The sequence below is a fragment of the Barbus barbus genome (assembly GCF_936440315.1).
Source record: "Barbus barbus genome assembly, chromosome: 3".
In the NCBI taxonomy this organism is placed as follows: domain Eukaryota; kingdom Metazoa; phylum Chordata; class Actinopteri; order Cypriniformes; family Cyprinidae; genus Barbus; species Barbus barbus.
This window is the reverse complement of record NC_136731.1, coordinates 23584950-23601652: the sequence shown is the minus strand read 5'-3', so window position 1 is coordinate 23601652 and position 16703 is coordinate 23584950. Positions and strand designations below refer to the sequence as shown.

Below are 16703 nucleotides of genomic sequence, written 5' to 3'. Positions count from 1 at the left end.
CAAACGTGTTTGAAGGCCGAAGGCATCTCGTTTGTTTGGCCGTTACTGCTCTTGTGCCTCTTAATTCTCTAAGATCTTACAGGAGGAAGATGTTGGACTTCAAACATTGTAAAGAGCCCCTGATGTATTACGCATTTGTATACGTTCCAGATCAAAGCCAAATGTAATACTATCAACTAACAATGCTGCGCATAAACGTCTCGTATTACGACCCAACCGAACATGCAGCGCTTTAGCGGACGCTAACAGGCTGCGACTCAGCGTGAAGCCAGCACTCTACAACTGAACTGTAGGGATGTTTGACCTGATCAGGTTTCCTTCGGGGTTGCTGTTGCTCATTTCAAATGTTGATGGAGATTCCTCACGCAGGACTTTCGGCTGGATTTTCATGCAAGCTCATAGATGCACTTGATCTCTGGCTTGTGGTTTCTGTGGAAAGGGCCTGTTTTCTGAGCCGTGTGCATTCATTCCTCTGCTTTCACATGTAGCACCGCCCAAACATACAGCACCACAGCAGCACACGTAAACTAGATCTGTACATTTCGTGAAGAATATGTGAGAGATGCTTGTGCAAAGGTTGCACTCTCATGTGATGCTAGAGTGTTATGGTGCTAACACGGTTGCTAGGGCATTCTGCATGATTGCTAGGGCATTTTAAGGCATTCTAATGTTCTGGGTGGTTACTATGGCATTGTTAATGAGTTGCTAGAATGTTCTATGTGGCTGTAAAATGTTCTAAATGGTTGCTAGGGTGTTGGCTGTTCTGAATGGTTATGGTGTTGCTAGAATGTTCTTGGTGGTTGCTCGGTGAATGCTAAAGTGTTCTGGACTTCTGGTGGTTACTATGTTGTTCTTAGGCAGTTGCTAGAATGTTCTATGTGGCTGTAAAATGTTCTAAATGGTTGTTAGGGTGTCGCTATAATGTTCTAAGTGATTGCTATTGTGTTATTGGTTGTTACTATGCCAGTTAGTAGAATGCTTTTAGGTGGTTGTTGAAATGTTCTGGGTGGTTACGATGATGTTGTTAGGTAGTTGCTAGAATCCCCTAGGTGGCTGTAAATTGTTCTAATTGGTTACAAGGGTGCTGCTAGGTAGTTGCTGTAGGCTAATGTTCTAAGTGGTTCCTAGGTGATTACTAAAGTGTTCTTGGTGGTTACCATGCCATTGCTAGTAGTTACTAAAATGTTCTAGGTGGTTGTAAAATGTTCTATTTGGTTGCTAGGGTTAGGGTGATGGTTGCTAAGGTGTTCTGGGTGTTTAGTATGGGGTTGCTAGGTAGCTGCTAAAGTGCTCTAAATGTTGGTAGGGCAGTGCTAGGTGGTTGTTAAAGTGTTTTAGGTGGTTACTAAGGTGTTGCTAGGTAGATGCTAGTATGTTCACCAGTGAAAGGCAAACAACCCTAAAAGTCTACAGATGCTGTAGACTCAGTTGCGCATATGAAATTTTTATTTATTTATTTTAGCACTGACCAGGTGAAAATCAAACATTCGAACATATAGAAAAGTAACAGCACACCTCTCTTCAACAAAACATACAATCAGTCATGTCTGGACCCCAAATGGTGCAATACGAGTTACACACACACACACACACACACACACACACACACACACACACACTCTCACTCACTCACTCACTGGTTTGTTTAAATTCAGCTACACGTGTAAAGAAAAGCACCCAGTTGGAATAACATAATCTCTGAGTTTAGGTCAAACGAGGATACGATAACCTTAGAAATCCTAAAATGTCTGTTGTTTGCAGTTCTCAGATTATTTTATATGTCGTCTTGGGGCTAATTCAACCGCACACTTGGCCATGGGACTCGAGCAAAAGGGTTCAAAAGACTTCCTGGCTTCTGCGAGGCTGGCGGAGCTCCGGCCAAAGCCATTCTAACTTTAGTATGGAAATAAAAAAATGACATATGAAAGCAAACAAAAGCGAATGTAAGGAAGGAGATATGGAACTTTTCTTGGACGGCCCATCTTCTCTTTGTTTGTGTAAGTCAAGGCACATGGTAAATGTCATTCCGCATTACGCCACCGCACAATTTGTATTTCGTTTGTATTTTTCTTGAAACCGGCCAAAGCCCGCCAGGAGGATCGGTGAGTCGAGGTGAGGTTACTGCTGGATCCCAGGAGCCTCTTCCCATTAAAATTTTAAGACAAAACAGGGAAAACGCCACAAAGTACGGTCATATGAGAAAGACATTGTTCATAAAGAGATGAACCAAAACAGGGATAAAAACAGCTGGGCATCTGGTTATCTTTGAGGGAAATGGTCAGATGGGGAACAGAGCGTTTTTACCTGAGCTGTTTGAAGCGAGGAGCCGTGATTAGTCTAACACACACTCCATTGCCGACAGGGAGCCACAAATGCGAAATCATGAGCTAACTTGAGCTCAGTCCATATCCTATTCCAGATGATATGTAGAGGGACATTAAACGAATCTGTCCCAGAGCAGCTCATTCACAAATGTGCACCAAACTATAAAGTCTGTATGTTCTTTTGGGTGCATTACATATAACACTATGTGCACAAATGCAAATGCTACTATGTAAGCTCAATTTAATGCGATTTTGAAATCTTAAATGCGTTAAAATGTGAGAACCCAACACTGAACTTGCAGAAGCAAACAGAATGCAGAATTGCAATTCTAATATTCAAATGTAAAGAAGTAGAATTAAAGGGATAGTTCATAATTTCACGGTTGAACCACTGATGTCACATGGACTATTTTAATGAAGTCCTTACCACCTTTCTGGGCTTTGAATGTGGTAGTTGCGTCGCTGTCTATGCAGGGTCAGAAAGCTCTCAGATTTCATAAAAAATATCTTAATTTGTGTTCAGAAGATGAATAAAGATCTTACAGGGTGAGCAATTAATGACAATTTTTATTTTTAGGTGAATGATCCCTTTAAAATCGAGTGAGACTCAAAGAAATTAATATAACTAAAAGAAGCCTTGTTTGAATATTTTAAATGCCACCTAAATAAATTTGAATTTAAATGATATTTAATCATATATGTGTATACATCAATATATTTATAGATATTTACATAGTATATATAATTTTTACCCTTCTGAAGAATATGTGACTGAAATTTCTGCAAAAGTTGCTAGCATGACAGTGTCTTGTCTAAAAGTCTACAAATATAGCTTGGTCACTCTTTCAATATCTATAAATATAAAATGAAATAAAATAAATGAAGAATATTTATATAAAATTTGTGAAAAAGTGCATAGCATGACATTAGTGTTATGGGCTTATGCCGTTGCTGGGATATTCCTGTGTTAGGGTGTTGCTAGGTGGTTTTGTATGTTGTTAGGGTGTTGCTAGGTGGTCATTATGGCATTGCTAGGTAGTTGCTAAAATTTTACATATAGGTGGCTACTAACTGACCCTAGTCACAAAAGGTCCATTCAAAAGTCTAAATAAAAAGTTCAAATTTCAAATAAAATAGCTCCTTTTTACCACACCTTTCTGAGACGTGTACATTTTTACAAAGCTCATCGTTCTGAAAAGTGAGGTGTGCTCTGATTGGCCATCAATCTAGTGCGTTGTGATTGACCGAATACCTCAAGTGTATGACGGAAATGTTACGCCCCTTACCATATTTGGAAACACACAGTGTCTCCACAACATGGTGGTGGCCGCGATAATACTACAGCGAGAATAAAAGTTACGCCTTCTTTCTTTGCGCAAACATTTGGGCGGTGTTATGCAAATCTTCCCACACAGTGACGTAGAAATGTGGGGGCGTGTTTGAATGAGGCATTTTAGGAAGGTGTGGACGAGTCTTAAGTTTTATAAACTTTTTATAAATATCTTTTGAGACTTTGTAACTTTAATGATCTTATATTCTTATATATAAATGAACACTTTGTAACCCTCCAAAGACAAAGAAAATCGCTTCATACAGTATGACCCCTTTAATTAAATTAAATTAATAAACTTTTATGCACCAGTGTGGAAGAACAATTTATTTCCCAGAATGGATCACCTGTGTTGAATTTCTTTCAATTTCAATTCAGTAGATTCATTTTCTGGTCATTCTCATTCAATTTCCAATCCAGCTTCCTGTGAGATGTGGCCAGTTCAATAAAAACTCACACTGCAGCATGTGTTTTTAATGGAGTGGGCTTAATTTAATGAACATAGCCATTTCAGCTCACCAAATGAAAGTCTTTTTTTTTTTTTTTTTTATGTATAAACTTAAAACTACTATCCAAAAATTTCAGCTGACCTCGCATGGAAGGTATGAGACTGCACGAATTTCGGTCGTAAGATGCTTCTGCAAAACTTGAGACAGATGATTTGGTTTGATTGTTGATTTGGTAGAGCTGCATAATGTCATAGTGGTGCAGGGCGGCAACCTTCATTGCATTTATTCTACCCTACATAGGCCCTGTGAGAAAAAGCCCTGCAGCCTGTGGCCTGCTACCACTGCCAGCAGACGCTCACAGGAATCCTGTCCGCGCAAACACACACACAGACACAGACACACACACACCCTCCCTCCCTTGCTCGCTCTGTTTGCTCACAGCTGCCAGGCCTCCTCGGGGTTCATGCAAGGTAAAGATATGCTATATTATGCAACCGTGTATAGATTTTCCACCGCTGGAGGTTGGCCAACTTTTTGCTCGCTCAGAAATGGGCGACGAGAGCTGCCACACTTTGTCCCGCCAGCAACAGGCAGCGATTCCTTGCAGGACTGGTTGGCTAAACAGCATGCCAGGCCATACCATGTGGCCGCGAGTAACACTCCACACACGGTTGTTTACGATCTGCCCTCGCTGCCGCTTTCTGTTTTCACGCAGTTTGGAAACATTTGTGCGCAGATTGTTCGGGTTGCCGCGCAGCGACTTTTGACAGACTCTGGAAAAGAAAAGAGAGAGAGAGAGAGAGAGAGAGAGACACACAGCTTTCCTCTCGCGCATCCAGACCCACCAACCCCCAAGACAGGAAAAGCATCTCTGGCTGCACGGTTAACTCATGAGACGCTCGCTCTCGGTCGCTCTCACACGCTGGAGAAATACCTCAGGGTGAAATGTGCACAACGTTTATGTTTTAGTTAATGATATTTTGGGCTCAATAATCTAATCTGAGATGAGAGTTTATGACTGTAGCTTGTCAGAGGTCACAAACTTACTTTCTGAAACTCTTTGCACCAAAGGTTTTACTGCTTTTTTACTGCATTTAAGCACATTTATATGAAAGCTTGTTTCTACCGCAGACAAAAAAAAAAAAAAGTAAATGTGACTATATATTCTCACAATTGTGACCATTTTTCACATTTAGACTTTTTTTTCATAATTGCAACCTTATTTCTTGCATTTTATCTCATAATTGCAATTTTTCACTATTTAGACTTTAGTTTTTCCGTTGCAACTTAATTTCTCACATTTGCGCTATTTGACACCGAGACTTGAATTGAAACTTTATTTCTTCTTAAAAAAAGTAATTTTATTTCTCAAAATTGTAACTTACTGTGACTTCCTATCTCATATTGTTAACTGAATTTCTCACAATTTAGATTTTAATGATTTAAAATGCAACTCATTTCTCACATTGAGACTTTATTTAAATATAATTTCTAACAATTGCAACTTAATTTCTTGTAACTGCAACTTTCTATCTCATAATTGGGACTTAATTTCTCACAATTTAGATTTACATTTTTTCAAATGCAACTTTTTTAATAACAATTGTGATTATATTTCTCACATTGAGACTTTATTTTAAAAACCATCCTCACAGTTGCAACTTAATTTCTTGTAATTGTGACTTTCTATCTCATAATTAGAACTTTATTACTCACAACTGACATTTTATTTCTCACAATCATGCCTTTAGGTGAGAATGTTGAGGTGGAAACAGACTTTTTGTCTCAGATGCTTCTCCTACAGTTCCATGGAAGAAATAAAATTAGATAAAAAAAATTGACAATTGCTAACATCTACAATCAATTTTAAAGTACATGAATGACATTGATATGAATAGCATAAACGTGAGACTCTAGAAAATCCATGTGGGAGTACTGGGATCTTATTCTTGGAAATAAATATGTAAGAAGCAAGGGACATAAAAAAAGTCAGTGAATCTTGATATGAAATGCCATTCGCAACTCATTTTTCTTCCTTTATTTGACATTCAGCAAGAAAACATGAAAAACAGGATTTCACTGGGAAAAGACTGAATTATTGCATGATAAATTAAATCACATTGCCATCTAGGAGAAACAGTTGGGATACAAACAATATCTCATTTGGGACTTTTCTTCTTATTCACAGCACAAAAAAAAAAAGAGAAAGAAATCTGGAACTCTTCAGGAAATCTAAATCAGCTCTAGCCAATCATATTCCTTGACAACCTAAACAATAAACAGCCAATCACAGCTGTCGCTGCCGGGAAGGTGTGACGCACATGTGCGGTGCTAGGCGTGGCCAGGTTGAGAGGAAATGTGCTAATGTGATGCAGGTTGACTGTCAGAGGTTGTGGAGGCCATATGGGTTAAGAGTCAGGTGAGGATCTGGCACACGTGGCAGCGTCTTCTCGCATGCACCCACACCACCAGATTTTACACGGCTGAGCAAAGAATGCACGCCTGCGTCTCAGGCGCTTAAGTGAGTGCAGGTGCGAGGGTGCGCACACGTGTGCTTGTGTGTCCAAATGTATTATGCATGAGGGTGGAGTGTTTTAAATGTGTTGTTCATTGATAAAAAGATGCAAAATAGAGGATGGAAACTAAGAGAAACAATGGAATCGGAGTTATATAATGTGCAACGGTGAAAATCTGTCTACTGGAGTTGTGCTAATTCAGAACAAAATTGACAATACCTTTTAAATTTCAATTTAATTTGATTTGAGCAATTATCTGAATTTCAATTGGGGTAGCAAATAGGATGCAGAATTGCAATTCAAAGCCATTCTAAGGTAGAATTTTTATTAAAAATCATATAACTTTTACTAGAAACGCAATAAACCTTAAAGTTTTGATGGATGGATAAAAAAAAAGATAGCTAGATTGATATTTGAAATGTGATAAAACAATCAAAAGAGACTGAGTATTTTTCCTTTGGAAAACACTTATAACAATTGATATTAGCCCTAGTAAAATAAATAAAATAATAATTAATAATTATTTAATCATCAATAATGATTTAATATAGCCTAAATGCATTTATAATACATTAATAAAATAATATTTAATAAAATTCAATTATTATTAAAATAAAATTCTTAATAATTAATAGTCAAATTAGAAATAATTAATTATTACAATTATTGCAATACATTTTGGTCATATCACCCACTCTTTTTGACTGGTGTGCATGGTCTATATTAGGATCAGTGCATTTTAGAACTGCTTCACGCTTTTATAGTGTCCCTCAACAAGGTCATATGGCCTTGACCTCCGGCTGCGTCTCATAATAAGCATGCAGGTCTAACATGTCCAAGGCGTTTGATCCGTCCCGCTGTGGTCCGTCATGGAGTGGCACTTTAACAAAAACAAAGTAAAACAAAGAGAAACTGATCTGCTCAGACAAAGATGGAACCAATGGAGCGCAAAGCCAGAGCGGGAAATTTTGCCTAGCAACACCATGAACCCAACCCATGCCAACGCTGGCATAGCCATCCGATGCAACCATAAATCCAGCAAACTCCTCATAGGGGAGTCCGAAACACACACCAAACACACACCATACACACCAAACACACACCATACACTCTTAGAAATATAAATATATATTTCACAACAATGCCGCAGAAGAAACATTTTTGGAACCTTGACATAGTCTTTAAAACAAGCCAAGTGAACCGTTCTCAAAAGAACCATTTTTTCTTTAGAACATTTGAACATTCTAAAGAACCTTTTCCATTTTGAAAAATGGAAAGGTTTTATGAATCCTAAAAAGAACTTTTATTTTTAAGAATTTCGACCGTTTCTGTTGCAAATGGATCTTGCGCACATACGCAATGCACAATGCAAGATAGCGATCACTCCATCTTTATTCCAAGCCGTCAAACAGCTGCTATGGGAACCCTTTCGTTCTGTTTGATGGACTGAGGCCTTCTCGATTTTCACAAAGATGGTTTTGATCGGCTCCAACCATACGTTAGCCGACCGTACAAAACCTACATTTCATGGCTTATGTATATGCGAGCTAAATTATGTAATTTGCGTTCGAGTGTGTGTCCCGTTGCCATCCCAACTGCACAACATATCAGCAAGCACAGAGCCACAGCAGAGCTACGGGCACTGCCAGGCCGCTGCCAAGGTCTAATCCATGCCAGGAGTGACATGAGCGAAGGGAAGGGGAGGAGGACACACACACACACACACACACACACACTGGATATCCTCCTATTCTTTTGGCTGGAGACTCCCATGGCAATGGCAGTAGGAATCCATTCTCCACAGATACTGGGACAGCTGTGCAGATAGTAGATGAGAGCCGACTGGTTTGGGCCTTTCTGCATTAAAGCTCAAGATAAAAACTAGGTACTTTATTCTAGGCCGTCCTCTTCCGTGCCAGCATGCATTTGATCATCAGGACAGCTTTGTGTTTCCCACCACCTAATATAGTGAACGGCACAATAAAACAGCTCTTTGACATTTATTATTATGGACTGAAAATTTCCTCCTGTGATTGTCTCTCTATAAACCTTGACGTGCTCGTTTGAAGGATCTTTTTGTGTAAAAACAGCAAGGAAATGACTTCTGAAAGCACTTCTGCATGAGTTGAGAGAGTATGTGATAAGTGGCAATAACTTCAGAGGGATTATATAACAAAAAAAAAATAAAAATCACATTTTCCTTGGTTTTTTTTATCTTTTTTTGGAATAAAATAGTATGACATGTAAATACACTTTTCAGGCTTCTCAGGCCATTTGTTGAAACTAAACTGCAAAAACATCTGATTTTATTGGATTTCTGATCTCAAAAACCCAAATACATATGACATCTACATTTTCACAGCAAAAATGCTCAAAAACTAAATAAAGGCAATATATTTAGAGGAGAAAAGTTAAAAGTTTATGAATCGATCATAAAAAAAATCCATATGAATGGACTGCTGCTCTAAAAAATGGGATGAACATTTCTCCCCGCACTTTGTACAGTAGTATGTCGCAAACAAAGCACCTCAAAAAGAGTCCATATATGACTTGTGTCTTAAATTTGAAGTCTTCTGTAGGGCTGGGTATCGTTCAAAAATGTTCGATATCGATACCTTGAGTTCGATACTGGTTCCTGAACGATACTTTTTTCGATACCAATTTTATGAAAACAGTTTTAACAAGATTACATTATCTCAAAAAACTTTGGTTTTATTTTTTTCAGCTTGTTGACATGTATACAGACTCAGACTCATCTCCTGAGCCACTGCACAAAGGAACAAAATATAGCCAACACAATAAATCGGTACAAATAATTTTAATAAAGCTCAAATAGTTTTCAGTTTGCACTAGTGCGTGCTCGTTTTAAAACGCATAGCTCAGACAGAATCATCATTTCTATTCATTTATTCGAGGTTGTTAAAGACTTCAAGAAATTTAACATCTTTATCCACTTTCATAAGTGGATGTTTTATTTTCTTTCACAATATGTTTTATTGTTATTAAATTCTATGTTGTAGTATGTCTAATTATTTGAATGCATAAAAACTACTTAGTTTATTCAGATTTATTCTTAAAACAGCCTTATGAAATGTTTTCAGAAATTCTGTGTTCTGTATCTGGTTTTCAAATGAAGGCATAAAACATTAATTTCATTTTTCTTTTAAATTATTGAAAATAAAACTTTATTTATTTATTTATTTTGGCAAACAAAATGTTACTATTAAAATTAAAACATGGAACAAATGTTGTGTGATCATTAATTAAAAAATAAGAGTTTTAATAATTGTAATAGTAGTCTAGTAGTAGCAGTATGTACTGTCTGCTGAACAATATTAATTTATTTCTGCCGCAGTGTCTTCCAAGTTAAACCGAACTTTTATTTTGACGGGTTTCCGGGAATACCTTTACAGTTCTGTGTGTATATGATATGACGCAAGTTTTACTCGAATCAAATGGTAAAATGCTGATGAAGTGACTCTCATGTGTTTATGTCCTCATTTAGTGAGACGGCAGACGCTGAAATGTCACGCGAGCTTCAGTCTGTGTGAAGTAAGCGAAACTGCGCGATATAGAGAGCAGACTGCTCCGTACGCTTTCGAAACGCTCTCGCGGAGGTCAAACACTGATCAATCAGCACCGCGTCACTTCTAGTCAAACACACCTAGTGCTGCAGGCTTATTGGCTCACTGACGTTAATGAGATTAACCCTTTAGGTATCGAAATTTGGTACCGAACGACAAGACGTTTTTCGATACTCGGTGGTATCGAGGCAATTCGGTCAGTGCCTAAAAAGTATCGAACTCGATACCCAGCCCTAGTCATATGATAAATTTATTTGCTGAAAATGTTCCCTTCTATAAAAGCTCTAAATCTCATTTGCATTTACAGATTTCGCATAGAAGTTTTACTGTATTATTGCTTTTTTTTTTTTTGGTGCATAGACTTTTAAGATCCCCTTTTTTGTTTGACAGACTTCATTCTTTGCTTTCTCTCACTCTGCTTTTTTTTGTTTTGTTAAAAATTGCAGCTGAAACATTCAGCTAAACCTCCTTTTGTGTACAACGTAAGACGAATGTCAAGTTAATGATGAGATTATTCATTTACTTGAAAAAATTAAATTCATTCATTGGTTTCAATTCTCTACATTTAAAGGCACAGAAAAAAATATTTAATCCAAAAAGAGCATGAAAAATGGTCATGATGACCTAAATGACAAACTGTATAAAACTTTAACTAACATTGTAAGTGCACCTAAGGGAACTGAAACCGATATGATCCTGCAGTCTCTGAACACCGCTATGGAATGTCTTTGCTAGTGGTCTTTTATTATTGTTGACCGTACGGCGGGTGAACGGGAGCTTTGACAGTCAGCTAGGGGACACAGCTGACACCCCGTGAGACTGAATAAGTAAAAGGAACAGAGCGTCCCTGTGCCCGTCTGGCATTGCAACCATCCCGTCTCTGTGCCATGCATGAGACCAGCTCGACTCAATGCCACTGGACACCATTTGGTCAAACGGGAGACTGGTTTCACCAGCAGACTGCCTATCACCTGAACGCACAATACCGCCACGGTCCTCTGAAGTGAAACGCAAGATCAACTAGTTGTCCTCCCGTCACTCCCGTGTTCCGACTGAGAATTTCAATGCGGAACAAAATCTTTGATCATCGAACAGCAATTTATCAATTTAGAATTTTTTGTAAGTGAAAATCACTGTAAACATGTGGGTGTAGAAACCATTTTCACAAAGATATTGCTAGTAAATTTCACAAAGAAACAGCAAGTAACATGACATTTTGAAGTAGAAAGACTGAAATTGTATTTTCTTGCAAAACATACATTACTCTACTTCAACATTTTTTACAGTGTAAATTTCACAATTAATATGAACAAATGGCAAGTAACACATTGAATTAAATGTAAATTTGAAGCAGAAACACTGAAATAGTATTTTCTTTTACTCTAATAATCTTTTTTGGGATTTTTTTTTTGCAGTGTAAATCAAGGGTCCAGCACTGCAAAATAATAATTCATCAAATATTCCTTTTACACATATACATATACATACATATATTAAGAAATAGTGACCATAGTGTTCAGATGGTAATATCAAGCTATTAAATGATTATCATATTCATATACATATTATTACTGTTATTATGGTATTATGGCATGGTATTATTATGGTATTTACATAGATCTGCAAAAAGCAATTATTTGCATTGTTTGCTCCTGCACTTGGATATGCAGACTTTTGCCTTAAAGAATGATAAAAAGTCCAAAAATGCATGTTAATACTTTTTTTTTCTAAATATGATTTATTGAATGCATTTAAACAGTCACTGGTGTCTTAGAAAGGCTAAGAGCGTAATGGACAACTGGCCCCTAACGGTGGTCCTGCAACGCTCCTTAATCCTGTGATAAAACCATTTGAGCTTTAGAATTAGAAAAAGAAGGACAAGTGAACAAACGAACAAGAAAGAATCCAAGCTTAAAGACACAGTTGCCTGTGAGTGAATCAGAAAGTGAAAGATGATAAAGGTGTTAAAATCAGCAATATTACTCAGACTGCGGCTCCATCAGATTTTAATCCCAAGAGCAGCTGTTCCAACTCATTTTCCAGGCCCAGGGAGCAAGATAAACCGGAGCATCTAGAGCGACTCTAGAGTGACTAAGTCAGGTTTGGGAGAAAGTTAAGCCTGTCATGGCTGATCGGCCTCATCCATCTCAGCCGAGATTGTTATTGGGCCGAATATGTGCAGATAGTCTTCGCTACTGATTAAAGTTTTCTGAAGCGAGATACAAACGGTTTCTCTTCAGCCCTGTGAAATTCACATCCGGTTTTTGTAAGATCCATAGTGGTCATAAAACTGGCTGCGAATCAAATCCTGAGGATTCATAAAAGTCACGTCTGCTAGTCATAATGACTGGTTAATTAAAAAGCTGATTGAAGTCAAGTTGCAAGTTAATTGAAGTGAGGTATTCTGATTTTCTTCAAACCAAGTTGAACTACAATAACTGGTTTCAAAAATGAAATTATATTAAAATGTCCAAATTAATACTTTGCTTGATTTGGCCATTTTGTGACTATTTATTTTTGGTATTGGCTGAAAATGTTTGATTATTGACTGGCCAATTAATTGTTTTAAATTTTCATTTTTAAATTCAGCAAAAACAAACAAACAATAAAATATATAAAATATATCTCTCATAACAAAATCCAGCAATAACAGTAAAACTGAGAAATATTATAACAACATAAAATAACTGTTTTCTACTTCACTATATTTTAAAATGTAATTTATTCCTGTCATGCAAAGCTGAATTTTCAGCAGCAACATTTCTTTTCAAAAATTTAATTATTCCAAACTTTTGACCACCGGTATATATATTTATTTATTTATGTGTGTACAACTGCATGCAAACCATTATATCTAATGTGCGGCGTACTCTTGACTGGGGTTGAATGTTTCTGAATTCAGATACTGAAATATCCAGGAGTGTTAATGACTGAGAGTGAGCTGCACATCCACCCAGGCTTAAAACAGGCAGGTGTGACCCTGCAGCTGTATGTGATAATCTCTCTCTCTCTAACACATACACTCTCTCTCCTTAATTATACAAAACACAAGTACATAATTAGATACAATTTTTGATGTCAACCCTCATTTCCAGCAGGAAGCAAATGAATTTAATTCATTACGGTCATTTGAATAAAAAAGTTAAAAAAAGAAAGCAAGTATTAAAGCATTTTCCTTACAATGACTCTAGTAAGTAGCAATTTAAACTTTTAGGCAGTAAAATGTAAATAAATAGGTAGCTGTGACATAAATGTTACTTTCTGCCATTTTAAACAAAGTAATATTTTTTATTTTTTTGCCATTTGTTTAGGCCTACATCAATTAAAGTACATTCAGATCTTGAACAGCATCTGATCCACCTGATCTATAGCCAGTGCATTGCACCAGTCCCAAAACTCCTCACGGCACTTGTTCACTCAGAAAAAGCTTTGTTCAGTAACTCGTTCCACCTTTTTATATACATTTAATATCACTAATGACCTTCTAGGCCTGCTTTAATTATTCACAGCCACCAAACAAGCCAAAATGTAAATCTATTTGTCAGACGCAAAGCTACAAAATTCAAGCGCAAACCTCACACACAGCACAGACTCGCTCACTCTCCTCTCGCAGCGCAAAGATTCACCATATCCAAAACACCTTTTATTCAAATACTGATAGAAGTACATTGAAACTGCTTCAAACTCTGAATTGTTTTTAATTAATGCAAGAAACAAAGACCAATATATCAGATAGATAGATAGATAGATAGATAGATAGATAGATAGATAGATAGATAGATAGATAGATAGATAGATAGATAGATAGATAGATAGATAGATAGATAGATAGATAGATAGAATTAAATGGCCAACCCATTTATAATATAATAAATAAAAATAGAATCATTAATAATTATTTAATAAATTACTATTTAATATAAAGCCATTTATTATAAAATAAATTAATAACTGATAAAATAATAAATTACAAAATGTCACTTTTTCTGCTCTAAAGCCCTTAATCGAGCCAATAAAAGCTTGAAGTCATCCAGTAATATAATAATAATATCGCATATTTGCATTTCCAGTTGCGACTGACCCAGTACCGTTGTTTTCTCTGTAGCAGACACAGGTATGATTCAGTGCAAGAGATAAATGTTGCAGTCCGTTTACTAAGAAACCACCTACACTACAGTAATGTGCACATATCATACCAGACATACAGTGCCTGTACATAAACATACATTTACTCTCAAAAGAATACTGATATAAGGCCATACATTTATTGACGTCCTTTTCAGACTCAACATGTCCATTAAATCACAGAATAATTCCTTGTTCAAATTGCTCCGCTTTTATCAATTAAGGAGCATGGCTGTGCACAGTAACTATTGTATTTTAAATGGGAAACAGGCCGGCGCTTGCATGCCCAAAGAAAAACACACGCTCCCTGGTTCTTCAAGCCTGCGGTGGGGCATGGAAGTAAAATTGTTTTAATAGAACCACTGTAAAACTCAGTAATAAATTACACATGACACACGCAGCGCAAGCCAACTGTCCACCATGGCAGAAATATAAACAATTGCAGCATATGACAGAGAGACTGCACTAACTCATGCAGGACAACCTCAGGAACAATCGGGAATTAGAGCCAGCTATATCGCTGAAGACAAAGAATCTCTAGAAACCAGGGAAAATGGCGTTCAGCCCTGTTCAACTCTGCACTAACGATTGTGAGTTTAGAAACACATGTAAGGAATGAGAATTTCTCTTGGTTTCCAACATGATTGAAGCAGCAAATCTGAAAACACCAGTTTTGAAAGCTGTTCTGTTTCTCAGTAAAAAAAAAAGAAACAGTTTCTCAGAGTTTACATGAGAGTCTTTAAAAAGCATGTTAGCTGTGCGTGTGTGTGTGTGAGTGTGAGTGTGTGTGCGCGTGCGTGCATATGTATATTTTTTGTATAAGTGCATGCACAAAAACTGAACAGACTTTTAAAAGTTAAAAAAATACACAAAAGTATTAAATAAATCAAACTAATACATTTTGTAAAAGTTTGCTATCTTAAAACAATTTATGGCAAACTTTTTCATGCTAGAGAAACAAAGTGACCCCTAAAACAGTTGACTGCCCCACATGATGTGGCAAAAGACACAAAATACACCTACAGTATAAACATGCATCTAAATACTTTACTTTTAATAGTCAAAAAATGCACAAAACAACTAATAAACTACAATAAATTACTGCAAATAATTTCCTATTAAAATTTGAACATGAATCAACCATTTGCAATATATGTTTGTAACCACTTCAAGAAACAGTAACTTATGTATAAACAGAAACTTTCAGATTTACATTAGAAATCATTCAGATTTTACACGAGATGCATTTAAACCAAGTTACAACCCCAAAATGTCTCCAACTGTATTTCACTAATTTCTCAATAACAACGCATACATTTAATGCTTTTAAAAATGCAATTTTCAAAGTTTGCATTTAAAAAAAAGCACAATATGCACAAGCATTCGTGAGTTCAGATCAGAAAAGCTGGCAAACTGGCGTTTTGGGGAAATGCTGGCGACCTTTGACATTTCGGCGAACCGATCAAGTTCAAAACTCTCACAGCAACAGCGTTAAACATTGGACTTTCCAAAGCCCGCGCGCATCTTACAATCTCTCCAAATGAAGCTATTCAGAGTGGGACGAAGTGAAAAAAAACAACACGAAGCGCTAAACTCGCAGTTCAACGTCTATCTATACATATCCGCTCCTCTTCCCCGGCACTCCTTTTATATTAAATCGATTTCCAGCGAAGCGCCATTTTCTGCCCTAACCATGCTCACTGAAATCGCGTAAAGAAGGTCAGCTGGAGACTTGCCACCAAACGCGCGCTCCAGCACAACACAAACAGTCCCGCGGTCGAGGGGAGCAGCTGACAGACGCGAACGCGAATCAATCAAGCAGAAGAATAAGGAAGGCTTTACCTGTGTGAGGCAGTATGGAGAGTACATGCTTATATGTGAGATGCGTGACTGAAGCGGGATGGAAGTGGCATTGCCGTCCCGCTCTCGCTCACTGCACGCTGCTGTAACTCCGCCTAAAGCGGCGGAAAGTGAAAGCTTGCACAAAGTTTTGCGAGGAGAAAAACTTTCTCTCTCTCCTCTCCTCTCTCTCTCTCGCTCTCTCTCTTACCGAACAAGCGTCTTATGAGTCGGATATGCGTCTCAGTGAGTGTAAATGCTTGTGTGAACTCTAGATAAGGTAAGACTTAGCTACACAGTATAGCGTAGTAATGTAGAGGAAAAATATGCCTCGTGGTAACTTCTACATTTTCTAGACATACGTCAAAAAATATCCATGAATCAACCTAACTACATTGTTGTTGTTTTTTAAAAAAGATGATACATTTTCACCTTTTACATTATCTTTAACAGATGATTAGTTGATTCTAGAATTGTATAGCCTACTTCATTATTTATAAATATATTTTAAAATGTGCAATATTCCTGAATTGACA

General features: G+C 37.2%; 1 protein-coding gene across 9 annotated transcripts in view; it reads right to left on the bottom strand.

Annotated features, from left to right (window-relative positions):
- Positions 1 to 16703, bottom strand: part of nfixb (nuclear factor I/Xb) — a 210890-nt gene that overhangs the window by 118415 nt on the left and 75772 nt on the right. For 4 of the 9 annotated variants that reach the window (XM_079397987.1, XM_079397988.1, XM_079397982.1 and 1 more), the window contains exon 1: positions 16171 to 16295. The exons of the other annotated variants lie outside the window; for them this stretch is intronic. In XM_079397987.1, coding sequence (XP_079254113.1) covers positions 16171 to 16197 — 27 coding nt within the window. In that variant the 5' untranslated portion in view covers positions 16198 to 16295. Of the gene's footprint in view, positions 1 to 16170; positions 16296 to 16703 lie in introns of those variants that run through there. 9 annotated transcript variants of the gene reach the window in all.